This window comes from Suncus etruscus, chromosome 15 (genome assembly GCF_024139225.1).
Source record: "Suncus etruscus isolate mSunEtr1 chromosome 15, mSunEtr1.pri.cur, whole genome shotgun sequence".
NCBI classification, from domain to species: Eukaryota; Metazoa; Chordata; class Mammalia; order Eulipotyphla; family Soricidae; genus Suncus; species Suncus etruscus.
In genome coordinates this window covers 74,114,324-74,127,688 of record NC_064862.1, presented here as the reverse complement: position 1 = coordinate 74,127,688, position 13,365 = coordinate 74,114,324, and the positions used below count along the sequence as shown (strand labels likewise).

General features: G+C 51.8%; 1 protein-coding gene across 3 annotated transcripts in view; it reads left to right on the top strand.

Annotated features, from left to right (window-relative positions):
- Positions 1 to 13,365, top strand: part of CUX1 (cut like homeobox 1) — a 221,664-nt gene that overhangs the window by 126,706 nt on the left and 81,593 nt on the right. For all 3 annotated transcript variants that reach the window (XM_049787851.1, XM_049787852.1, XM_049787853.1), the window contains exons 5-7: positions 7,006 to 7,143; positions 8,419 to 8,542; positions 11,814 to 11,890. In XM_049787851.1, the coding sequence (XP_049643808.1) occupies positions 7,006 to 7,143; positions 8,419 to 8,542; positions 11,814 to 11,890 (339 nt within the window). The remainder of the gene's footprint in view (positions 1 to 7,005; positions 7,144 to 8,418; positions 8,543 to 11,813; positions 11,891 to 13,365) is intronic.

The window sequence follows — 13,365 nt, the reverse complement described above, 5'->3', positions numbered from 1 at the left end:
AGCCTACTGGCTTGTAAGCTCTCGAATCCCATTTCCTCTTTCTCTGTTCCTATTCATCATAAGTTCTAAATTTTCTGTAGCACCCTCAATGTCCACTTGCCGCGTGTTTCTTGCCATTTTCTGGCTGTTTCCCTGAGCTGACCGCCTGCCCCCCTCACCCCATTTCCATCACTCAGCTCCTTCCCACGCTGGGACGTCATAATTGCTGGCTGTGTTGTGTTGTCTCTCCCTTGAGCTGCAGTTTGCTGGTGAGCAGGCGGTTAAGTTCCTTCCAGACAAGCGCGGCCATCAATCTACCAGCATAGGAGCTGGGGTTGGGGGTGGGGGGTGGAACCAGAAGAGGCTCCCACTTAAAGTTAGTTGAGCTGCCCTCTCTGGGTAGTTCTGTGCATTGACCCTGCTGGTCAAAAGGTCAGTCCCCAGCCTCCTGTGGACTGGAGGGTAGGGGGGAACCTTCCCCAAGACCTGCCCTGCGTCCCTTTGCCAGCCTTGTGGCATCTATCCTATGTCCGCACTTTTTCTCAAACTACCAAACTGGCCTACCCTACTGCACCCTTTTCTAAAAAGCAACCACTTAGCTTTTAGCTTCCCTGTGAGCCTTCCTTTAAGGGAACCAACTATAAGTGCCCTCCCCCAAAAGTGCTCCCAGGCTCCTGCTCCCCCACCCCAGTCATCGCTGCACCCCTATGGGAAACGTTAGTCTAGCTTGGGCCTCCTTAAAAACTGCCCACTGGTGACCCCATTTTATACCAGGGTCTTTATAGAATCCCAGTTGTAGATAATAAATGAATATATCTAGCATTGACTGATAATTCCTCAGAAATGTGGGGTGGTTGTTTTTGGTTTGGGGCCACACACAGCAGTGTTGACAGGTTACTCTTGGCAGGCTTGGGGGACCCTATGGGATGCTTGGGATTGAACCTGGGTCAGCTGTGTGCAAGGCAAATGCCCTCCCTGCTGTGCATTGGTCCTGCCCCCAGAAATGTATTTTTTTAAACACATTTTTCACATTCAGCTGTGCAACCTCTACTTGAGGAAGCCAGAACCCCACTTATTCCTCAGATTTTTTTCCCTTCTTCTTGGGGCTCTGCCCTGCCCGGCGCCAAGTGCTGAGCCACTCCCGGAGAGGTGGGAGCTCATCTCTGCGGGTGCCCCCGCCCCCTGCCCACCCAGAAGAAGCTGTCTGGCAGAATGTCCAGGGAACCTGGGCCTGCTGGCGATTGCGCAAAGCCTATCTGCACGGTTTTTCAGATCATACCCTGGTACCCTGAGCCCCGGTTATTTATGGCCAAAGTCAAGCCCAATACCAGGTCAGCCAGCCTCATTTCTGTTCGTTTTTATTCTTGGGGTTAATGACGGCCCTAAATGGCCGGAAAGCCGCTCCCAGATGCACAGACCCAAACCCCAACGATCTCTGGAAACAAGGCCCTCCTTCCCTCTCCGGCCTTTGAAATCCGGGTCCTGGTGTGGAGAGGGTGTGTTGAACAGGGGCCAGCAGATTTTCATTTTTTCCCCTGTTATTTGATCTTTTAAAATTAGCAACTAAGGGGGGGCTCATTTTATAAACTGCTTCCTCAGGAGTTTGACTTAGTTCCTGTCAGGAGTGTTCTATGCCCAGCAACTTCTTAGGGGGGCACCTCACAGTTCAGCAGGCTTGGGTGGGGGGTGGTGGTGGTGGCAGGAGCCAGTTGGAGAGTGAGGAAGGCCTAGGCTGCCCGAGGCACAGGGTGGAACCCCTGTGGCTTCTCTAATGCCAGGCGGCTCCTAGGTTTTAGGAGGCTCTTAGGGGGTATCAGCTGCTTACAGGAAGTGCTTTTTCTCCTACTAAGGTCAGAAACGGGTGTCCACTTCAAAGGCAGCTGTGTTGCCTAGTGTGTTTCTCTCTGAAGTGTCTCTGGGCAGCTGATCACTGAAGGGGGGCATCTGACATCACCCAGCTGGTCAGCTCAGAGCGTCTCAGTTTTTGAAAGGAAATGGGGAGTCAGATATGTCTCCGAGGGCTGAATGCCATGGATGGGGAAATCCTGGGGTCTCTTTCTGGCCCCACCTGGCCCACTGAGCACTACCCCAGGAGCAGCGACACTTCCTTTCCCTCTTATCTGAGTTAGGACATGAATGTGGGTGGACCTCAGCTATAAGCTGAGAGAACCAACACACCTTTATGGGGTTCAGAATTCTTTTTTTTTGTTTTTGTTTTTGGGCCACACCCATTTGACGCTCAGGGGTTGCTCCTAGCTATGTGCTCAGAAATCGCCCCTGGCTTGGGGGGACCATATGGGACGCCAGGGGATCGAACCGCGGTCCGTCCTATGCTAGCGCTTGCAAGGCAGACACCTTACTCTAGCGCCACCTTCCCAGCCCCGGGGTTTAGAATTCTAAGGTCTCCTGATGCACCCTAGGGTCTGTGGGAAGCAAGCACCCCCGAAGTGTAGAATCAAATCCAAAAACAAGGCATCCTCTGGCGCGTTTTAGTTCCAGCAGCCTAACCGTGTTGGACCTTGCTGCCCCCCGCCCCACAACTGTAGTGTCACCCCGGGAGTTGATCCCAGCTCTCCCCAGCTTTCATTGTCAGACTGTTTGTTTTTAGCTCCTGAGCATTGCCCCTGCCCACTGCCTGGTTATTCCTTTGCTCCAGGTCTGAGGTCCCTCTTTGCCCTCCAGAGCTGCTGGTGTCTGGAGGAGGAGGGATCACTTTGGTTGAAATGGAGGGGATTATCTCCCTCTCCCACTATATTTAGCATGGCAGATCTCAAAGAGCAAAGGTTTTGTTGGGGTCACTGTTATGTCCCCCAGCACCATAAGGTCCCACTACCTCAAGTCTTATTCCCAAGGCTCCTACACCCACAGTGCATCCAAGGGCCAGGTCACCTATAGAACAGGGGTCTGTCCCCCCCTACCTACTCCAAGGATTGAGCCCAGACCCTCAAATAATGGATGGCAAGTCACCATTGAGTTACATATCCCCAGTCTTGGCTCCTTTTTTGGGGGGGAAAGGTGTAGGTCAGACCACATCCAGCAGTGCTCAGGGCTTACTCCTGACTCTGCACCAAAGAATCACTCCTTGTGGGGCTCAGGGAACCATAAGTGGTGCCAGGGATCAAGCCCAGGTTGGCTATGTGCAAGGCAAGTGCCCTCTACCCATTGTATCATTTCCAGCACCCCCATCTCCTTTTTTAATTTGTTTTTTGGATCACCCCCAGTGGTGCTCAGGGGTTACTCCTACTCTGCACTTAAGGGTCATTTCTGGCAGTGCTCAGGGAACATATGGGATGCTGGCAACCAAACCCAGGTCAGACACATACAAGGCAATCACCCTCCCTACTGTGCTGTCGCTCCAGCCCCTAGCTCCTCTTTTCTAAAAATGAATGAATAAACAACTTCTTTCCCTGTTTTCTTCGTTAAGGGTGGGGTGGGGGACCATCTCCTTCTTGCCTCTCTCCTCTGTGGTCCTTCCTGCCTCAACTTTGTTCTTTGCAAGCTTAATTTCTCTCTGCTCAGAGCCTGTGTCCCCCCCAGTATGCTTTACCCCAGCACAACTGCTCACAACATTGCTGAAGTTGGTACCTGAAGAGACAGCACAGTTTAGCTCTATAAGAATTTTGCAAGCCCGTCTGCCTGGCTCAGAGTACCCCTTTTCTTTGCAGTTGAGGGGCCTGCAGTGTTCCCAGCAGATGACCACTGCCCCAGCCAACTGAAGGCTGGAAAGGGGGAAGTAATCATGTTGGGGGGGGGGGCACATTGGAGGGAGGTACTGAGCCAAGGCAGGCAAGGGGGATGGTCCAGATCTAATTATGTTCTTTCTTCGGAGTTGCGTCAGAAGCTACATCAAGCCTCAAAGGCATTTTAGGAATTAACTGAGAAGAGGATTGTAAAACACTTTGCAAGTTTGTCCTGTTGGGTGGATGGAACCAGCAGTCAAAAAGCATGTTGAGTCGGAGGGGCAAGATGGGTGCGGTGTTCAGGACCCTGCCTGCTCCAGACGAGGGGAGCAGTGTGCTCCCTGGCTTCCCAAGAAACCTCCCCCTCAGGGCCCTGCCCAGGCAGCAGTGAGCTGGTAACGTGGAGCAGGAGACACCGGTAGTGCTGGTTGTGGGGTGCTAAGTGGCCTTGGAAATCGTTCCGAGACCCGAAGCGGTGCTTTCGCTGAGACGAGCTGGCAGGTTGGGGTTTGGCAATGCTGAGATTCACTGTTTTGGTCTCTCGCCCAAACATGCTCCAGTCATTATATTGTCATGCGGTAATTAGCCGTTCCTTTAATACAAGTAATAAAAATTAAGCCTAAGAGGTACTTTAGCAATGCCTTTTACATCATCCCAAACAGGATTCAAATACTGGAGGCGCTTAGTCAGCCAGCTGCCCTGCAGTCTAGCTCCTCGCCCGACGCGGGGCCGTGTGGCACGTGGGGGTGGTTGGATTCCGTGTCCCGTGGCCAGTTTCCGTACCTACCTGGGCATTAACCTCTCATGGGGTCAGTGACGTGTGTGTGTGTGGGGGGGGGGGTGAAGCCCGGCCAGAGCCTCCTGTTACGGTTTCTGTGAGGCTTTGAAAATTGCTCAAAAGGGCTCAGGCTCTTCACTTCGTGAGGCACAGGTTATTTTTATTTGCATTTTGTTTTCATTCGGGGGCCACACCCTCTGATGCTCAGTAACTTACTCTTGCTCTGCACTAAGAATCAGTCCTGCAGGCTCAGTAGAACTACTTGGGATGACCAGGATTGAAACCTGGCTTGGCTGTGTGCAAGGCAAGTGAGTGCCTTGCCCTCTGAAGTGTCACTCTGACCCCTGTTGTACAGGGTTGTTTTTATGTCCCTGCATTCCTTGACAAGCACCACGGGGAAGCTATTTTATTCTAAGCCCACAGGATGGGTACCCGGTTGAGAGGAAGTTTTTATGGGGTGCACTGTCCTAGCTCTTTAAAACTTGGTGCATGCTGGCCATCGTACCAGGAGCCCATGGTCCCTGTGTCAATTGAAGGGATACCCAGGAGCACAGCGGTCGCTTGGGCCCTCTGACCACTGCATCAGGCTCACATTGTAAGTCTGGGGTACAGATGGGGGATGAGAGGGGCAATGCTTAACCATTTGCCCAGCATGCGACTGTTGATGTTTGGCAGTTGGAGTTGGACACACCCCTTGGATAATGCCACTGAATGACAGTTGAACCTGGACACGCCCCCATCATGCCGGGTATAAAAGGAAAAACTTGGCCTGTTGCGAGGGGTGGGAGGCAGGATAGTGACCAGATAGATATACTGCCTGCTCTGTATCTATTCCTTTTTTTCTTTATTTCTTTTTTTTTTATTTTTTGTTTTTTTGGGGAGGTTTTTTTGGGTCACACCCAGTGACACTTGAGTTACTCCTGGCTATGCACTCAGAAATCGCTCCTGGCTTGGGGGACCATATGGGATGCCAGGGATTGAACCGAGGTCCGTGCGAGACAAATGCCCTACAACTGTGCTATTGCTCCAGCCCCTGTATCTATTCCTTTTTATTTCTTTTTTTTGTACCTGGGCCTCCCCTAGACAGCGGCAGCAGGCCTCAGACTCCAGGAGGAATAAAAAAAGATACCTGGTTTCTCTCCTTCCTTCCTTCCTTCCTTCCTTCCTTCCTTCCTTCCTTCCTTCCTTCCTTCCTTCCTTCCTTCCTTCCTTCCTTCCTTCCTTCCTTCCTTCTTCCCTTCCTTTCTTCCTTCTGTCCTTTCTTCTCACCTCTCTCCTCTCTCTCTCCTCTCTCCTTAGTTCTGAGTGGACAGTTGCTACGAGTGGCCAAGGCATAGGGGGGTGGGAAGCAGGGGGGTACCCTGAGAAAATAGTGAGTTTCAAAAAGGAATGTACACCTAGAATGTTCTAAGATGCTTCGTCCTTAGCGTCGCCACAGCTCCTGGCTTCCCAAGACCCATCTCCCCCAAATAGCTTCGGAAATCTAGTTTCGTGTAAATATTTGAGCGCTGAGTAAAACAACGATGAACAGTCCCAGATGAGAACGTGGTGCAGCCGTGTACTGTATATAATACACCCAGGCGAATGGCCCACTCTGCCGGCCCTGGACATTCCCCAAGGCGAAGAGTCCCTGGCATCCCCAACCTCAGCAAGGGCTTGGCTCTCGGGGCCTGCACCATCTGCATGGGATGGGATGACCCCCCCCCCCACTTCCAGGAACCAGGGTGGTCTGGGGGCGCCGCGGGCTGGGCTTGGTGCTTGGCATTCCTCACTGGCACTGGCGTCCGCGCCTGAAATAGCTGTCGGGTTTTCTAGCCCCTTAGACTGAGGCTGGGCCTCAGGGATTCAGTGTTGAGCAGGTGGTGAGGACAGGGACAGATTGGCCTGCGCCATGTCCACTGACTCTCACGGGCAAGGTCAGTATATGGGACAGCAATGAAAGAGACAGGGCCAGCTCAGCAACCTCGCCCCTGGGGAAAGGTAGAAAGGGGGTCTCTGCAGTGTTGGGGTTTCCACTGCCCCTCACATGGCATCTCCTTGGAGATGGCGAGTTCCTGGAGTTCCTGCTTTGCTCAGGGGGGTCCTCAAATTGGGATTTGCTGTCTCCTGAACAGTCAGGAAAACTGGGTCTCCCCCAGCCCACTTTCCCTGGGCTTTAATTTGTACTTACAGTGTGATCCCCTCCACTTCGACCCCCTCACATGAAGGTGCCCCCAGCTGTCCAGGTGAATGGCACACCTGTCATTTGTGGCACGTTCGCCTCTGTCCTCTGAGCCTCTCTGCCTATCTCAGATCCCCACAGAGCACTTCCCCTTATTGACACCCCCCTTCACCACACCCTCCTTTCAGTCAGCTCCAAGGAGTTAAGTCATGATGACCCTGATTCCTCATGATGGGGATCTGTGTGTCCCCTATGAGGATGTCCTTGAGGCCTAGATCCATGCCTACTCCCCTACTGGATGCCTAGCTTGGGGGAATGCCTGCCAAATACAACAAGGCCATGTGGACCTGGATCAGCCCTCGGGTGTCCCGCTACATTCTGGGGTGACCGCTTGTCATCTTCTGCAGACCCCGTGCCCGCCCTGGACCTCGGGCAACAGCTCCAGCTCAAGGTGCAGCGGCTACACGACATTGAGACAGAGAACCAGAAGCTTCGGGAGACGCTGGATGAGTACAACAAGGAGTTCGCAGAAGTGAAGAACCAAGGTAGGTGGGGAGCGGGGTGGGGGGGACCACAGCTTGGGCCCCAGACTCAAGCCTGCCACTGTCCCTGCCTCTTCAAGCTCAGCCTTCCTGTCTGGACTCGCTCTAATTGTCACCAGAGTCCTGCGGCCTGGGCGGGGCAGTAATAGCGCCCCTGCCGAGTGCCCGGCTCCCCATGACCACAGAAGGTTTTCTGGGAGTCTCTTTAAAAATCTCATCGAGTGATGGCACCCGCCTCTTAGACGGCAGATGCACTGCCCGTAGGCACCACCCGCCCTGAGAGGGAAACAGCAGTAAGTCATTTTGGTAATTGCTGCTGGGACTTGAAGGCCCGGGTGTGGTCTGGGAGTCTGGACTGAGGTGCCTCTGTTTCTCTCCCTGGTCTCGCCTGCTTGGGTACCTTGGTCCTGCCAAAGCAATACAAGCCGAAACTCAGAGTAGTTGCCCACCCAGCAGTCCCCAGAGTCTGCCCAGATGGGTCCTGCCTCCTTAACCCCAGAAATCCCCTTGGCAGGGCCCGTGCAGCTAGAGGCTCCAGAGCAACCCAGTAAAAACCTGGCTTGTTTCTGCTTCTGTTCCTGGTATGGGTGTGGGAGGATGGGGAAGGGACCATTGGCTTCTGTCATCTGTGCCAGAAGTAAATGCTGGCCATAAGCATGCAATGGGGAGTGGGTCCAGGAGGTACCCCTACCCTGAGGAGCCCATGTCCCAAGTGTGATGTTGCTAGCATCATTCAGTCCCCGTGTATCTCTTTCAGATGTTAGCCAGGCAATGAGAATGCCCTGAAGGGTCCTTCAACCTTACTGCTGTCTTCCCAGCCGTGAACCCCTCCTAAAGAGCTCAGACAGAACATGGTGCCCACATGTAACGCCGTTAATCCCCCTGGACTGGGGCTAACAGATGCCTCTTCTATAAAATCTTCTGTCTCTCTGTTGGACACCCCCCCCCCCACACACACACACTTTCCACGCCATGTTATCGAAACCCGAGCCCCTTCCCATCACAATCCATTGAGACTTGTCTCTCGCCCACCCCACCCTCCCAAACGTTTAAAGTTCAATTTAACATTTAGGGAGTAAAAGGTCTCGGAAGAGACTCGCAAGCATTGATTTTGTGTCAGGGCCGAGGCGCAGGCGCTCCGCTCTGCTTGCCTAACTGTGCGGCCTCGTCTGGCGCTCCGCACACCCTTGCTGCTCTGAATGATTGCCATGTGGTTGCTTGCTTTACTCTTTTTTTTAAACCACCACCCCCCTGTACTTTTACTTTTCCTCTCCACAGAGGTTACGATAAAAGCACTTAAGGAGAAAATCCGAGAATATGAGCAGACTCTGAAGAACCAAGCTGAAACCATCGCTCTTGAAAAAGAACAAAAGTTACAAAATGATTTCGCAGAGAAGGAGAGGTGAGTAGGTGTGGGGTGAGGTGTCAGGGCATAACCTGTGCTTGGTACTCTCTGCCCTTGCTTGGTACTCTCTGCTCCTTAACCACATGCCCGGCCCCCTGGCCTTTTCAGTGCTCATGTTCCATTCTGTTTTTTTTTTTTTTTGGTTTTTGGGCCACACCCGGTAACGCTCAGGGGTTACTCCTGGCTATGCGCTCAGAAGTCGCTCCTGGCTTGGGGGACCATATGGGACGCCGGGGGATCGAACCGCGGTCCGTCTCCTAGGCTAGCGCAGGTAAGGCAGGCACCTTACCTCCAGCGCCACCGCCCGGCCCCTCATGTTCCATTCTGTTCCCTACAAAAAACTCAATGTGGGGCTGGAGAGATAGCATGGAGGTAAAGCGTTTGCCTTTCATGCAGGAGGTCATCGGTTCGAATCCCGGCATCCCATATGGTCCCCCGTGCCTACCAGGAGCAATTTCTGAGCCTGGAGCCAGGAATAACCCCTGAGCACTGCCGGGTGTGACCCAAAAACCAAAAAAAAATAAAATAAAATAAAACTCAATGTGTGCGGTCCCTTTTTCATGGGAAGAGCTTCCTAAGCAAAGAAAGTCCTCTGCATAGGGCTAGCTAAAAGCTTAGAGGATTTTCAGGGCCGGTGAGGTGGCGCTAGAGGTAAGGTGTCTGCCTTGCAAGCGCTAGCCAAGGAAGGACCGCGGTTCGATTCCCCCGTGTCCCATATGGTCCCCCCAAGCCAGGGGCAATTTCTGAGCACTTGGCCAGGAGTAACCCCTGAGCATCAAACGGGTGTGGCCTGAAAAACAAAAAAGCAAAAACAAGAAACAAAAAAAAAAGTTTAGAGGATTTTCAACTGGGAAGAAGGAGCATGTAGAAAAAGGGGTAGATTTTTCTATGCAAAGAATTCTTTCAGATGAATAAGAAAAAGAATAAAGGGGTTGGCACAAGCCAATAAAAGGCCAGTAGCACAGTGGAGACCGTTTGCCTTGACGGCGAAAGGCCCAGGCTCAATCCTCAGCATCCCATGTGGGCCTGCCAAACCTGCCAGGAATAATTTCTAAGCGCAGAGCCAGGTATAATCCTTGAGTACCACCAGGTGTGGGCCCCCCCCCCCAAAAAAAAATAAATGCAATTCTATGAACCAATATATTATGAGAGAATAAAATGAGGGCTGGAGCAATAGTGTTTGCCTAGCACACAGCCGACTCTGACTCGGCTCCAATCCCCAATATCCCACGTGGTCCCCCCGAGCCTGCCAGTGGCGATTTCTGAGCACAGAGCCAAGAGTAACCCCAGAGAGCCTCCGCGTGTGAGCCAAAAACAAAGAAATTAGAGCCGGAGCGATAGCACAGTGGATAGGACGTGTTTGCCTTACACACGGCTGACCTGGGTTCAATCCCCAGCATCCCTTATGGTGCCCCAGGCCTGCCAGGATTAAGCCCTGTGCACCATCAGGTGTGGTCCAAAAACCAAAATAAATAAAAGGAGCCTTATGAAAAGTAGACAGGGGCTGGAAGCAGATAGTCCCTTCACATAAAATTAACATGGTAAAATCAGGCCTCATGGCCCAGTGCAAGGCAAACTCACTGACATTGTTGGCAGAACTCATTGTCAGTGAGGTTTTCGGTAGAGTCACTCAATCTCTCTCCAACTGAAGCCAACTTAACAGCTGCCCTGACTCATGGCTAGAATTTTTTGTTTTGTTTTGTTTTATTTTTGGCCACACCCGTTTGATGCTCAGGGGTTACTACTGGCTAAGCGCTCAGAAATTGCCCCTGGCTTGGGGGGACCATATGGAACGCCGGGGGAATCGAACCGCTGTCCTTCCTTGGCTAGCGCTTGCAAGGCAGACACCTTACCTCTAGCGCCACCTCACCGGCCCGGCGCTCCCAGTTTACATGACCTTCCCTATGTGACCATCATTGTTTTTTGTTTGTTTTGTTTTGGTTTGGTTTGGTTTGGTTTAGGGGTTCCTCCTGGCTCTACGCTCAGAAGTTGCTTCTGGCATGCTTAGAGGACCGTATAGGATGCCGGGATTCAAACCACCATCCTTCTGCATGCAAGGCAAACCCCTTACCTCCATGCTATCTCTCCGGCCCCGTGACCATCATTGTTAATAGAAAGAAACTAGAAACAACCCACGTGTTCACTGAGGCTGAGTTAAAGTCAATGATTGAGTCAGGGTGAGGAAGAACCCACTTGTGTTTGTACCAGAGCAGGCCCCTGCCGAACCTCCCAGAGAGGGGGTTCATGCCGTGGAGGGAGTGTCCATTGATGTGGGCCCTTCTGGCTCCACAGAAAGGAGCGGGCGGTGGCGTTGAACACAGGTGTGTTTCCTCATGTCCATCCTGTGAGAACGAATGGAGCATTGCACTATATTGCCAGGCGTGTAGAGAAAAAGTAGGAAGCTGCAGAGGTCTTCGACCTGGGACATTTATTTTCCTCTAAGGAAAACCGGATGTGCACTTAAAATACGTGTATGTTTTATTTCAACTCAGAGCATATATTACTTTTATCATTGGAATCTGTGATAAAACAAGCAGCCCTTTCCCATAGGTGATAGAAAAATACATTTTTTGAAACACAATGTCATATTTTGACTTTTCTACTTTCCCAGCCTTCTCCTTATGAGACCATGTGTTATAGTCATACCATGTAAAAATAATCAACTTATTTTTAGAGGGAGTTTTCTTTTTTTACCCAATACAGATCAGGGCCACAAGGCACGGCTATTTATTGACCAGGTCCTTCCTCAGGAGATCATAGGAGAGCTAAATCTGTGGACTGTGGTTTAAACATTCAGAATTTCCCCCCGTTAGGTGCTTGCAGCTGAATTTGCATCCCATTATAACCGAAATGGAACAGCTGTCACTTCTATTTAGTACATCCTTTATTCCCACAAATTCCTTCATTGTGTCAGCAAAATGTAAATGGATCATTCTTCTCAGGCTCACTTCAGGAAACAATGAGCGCGTGTGGATGGCTTTTTATTAGTATTATTATTATTACATATATACATATATTTTTCTCCCTCCGCCCTGAAACCGCTGGCATTTTGGGAACACGGTACCTCCCGGGTGCACGCGCCTCACGTTGTAGAGCATGTGGGGCCGGACACGGCTGGTACTCCCCAAGCGGCAGCAGCCCCCATGTGCCTGGTGTCCACCTGGAGACTCACAGCCATCACCTGCCTCGGCCCTCCTACACACATGGTCCAGTTGCTAAAGAGGCTCCCCTCGCCCCACTGACCTCAACTTGCCCTCTACCTTTGCAGGAAGCTGCAGGAGACGCACATATCTACCACCTCGAAGCTGGAGGAAGCAGAGCATAAAGTCCAAAGTCTGCAAACAGGTGGGAGATTCAGCCAGTGCATGGTTGAGGGGTTGGGGGATGGAGGGGTTTGCTCTGGCTCCAGGCCCATCCGGGGCCCTTCTGACCACTGTGGCCAGGAGAGCTGGAGCTGGAGGGCACCCATGCTCAGGCTGCCTCCTTGCACGCACCCCAGCTTCATCAGTCACCCATGTGGGCTTGTTAATGTTGAGGTAGGCGGAGGTGAGTTCCATTTTCATCTCTGCCACCACCAGCCGTTCCCCCTGTTCCTGCTCCTACAGAAACCTCTGAAGCCCCCAAAATTCTTAGCAACTGACATTTCATTTGTACCTGTAATGGGAGGGGGGAGCCACCCAAAAAGAAAAAAAAAATTTTGATTTCCACCCTCAGAGTAATAAGTACCAGACCCTTTGAATGGAAAAAGAGAACAAAACAGGTATTCTCAGGGCTGGAGCAATAGCACAACGGGAGGACATTTGCCTTACACGCAGTCAATCCAGGTTTGATCCCTGGTATCCCATATGTTCCTCAGAACACCACCAGGAGTTATTCTTGTATGCAGAGCCAGGAGTAACTCCAGAGCAGTGCCAGGTGTGGCCCAAAAGCAAAAAAAAATAAAGGGGAGCTATTCTGAATTTAGGGGTTCTTGGGACTTCCTGGTTTCTGCTTGGGAAGCAGCATTGTGTCATGAGTCTAAACGTGGAACCAGGCATCAGAAATACTCCCTGAACCACACAGATGACAGAGGGGGAGTGAATGATCACAACAAATTGACAGACACATGAGTAATTCCCCCATTTAGAAAGACCTCCCACAAATCAATAAAAATAGACGCACAGTCCAGCCACGCAGAGGCCCAGGAAGGCAAGGAAGGGACCCACACAGCCGAGGCGCCCCTCAAAATGTCAGCCGGGCCGTGCAGTCGGCGCGATGTTAACAGAAGGCAGAAAAAATAGCTGGTGGGGAAGATGGGGTGTCAGTGAGCCCCAAGCGCCGTCTCCCCCGCAGTGTGGAGAGGAGACGACTGCAGGAGAGCCCAGCTGGAACGAGGGTCTCTTTCCTGAGTGTAATAGTGCTTGTCTCCCACCAAGTTCCTCCTGCTGGAACTGGCTCTGGGCTTTTCCACATCAGGCCCAAACCCTCTCTGTGTTGTTCATGTCCAGCTTGGCATTTCTGTGCCATCCAGCTCAGGGACTCGAGTGTTAGGAAATAGTTTCTAAAGTGTTAAGTCTGTTGAGGGCCAGAGTGAGAGCACAGCAGGGTGAGCATCTGCCTTGTGTGCGGCTATCCCAGGTTTGATCCATCAGCATATATGGTCTCCCCCGAGCCTATCAGGAGTAAGTACTGAGCATTATCAGGTGTGGCACCAAAACCAAAACAAATGAATAGCAACAATCAACCCCCCCCCCCCAAAAAAAAAAGAACTGAATAAGCAGGAAAGCCACACAGTAGACTGTAACCAAGGGTCTCTGGAACATTGTGGTGGTACAGGAAGT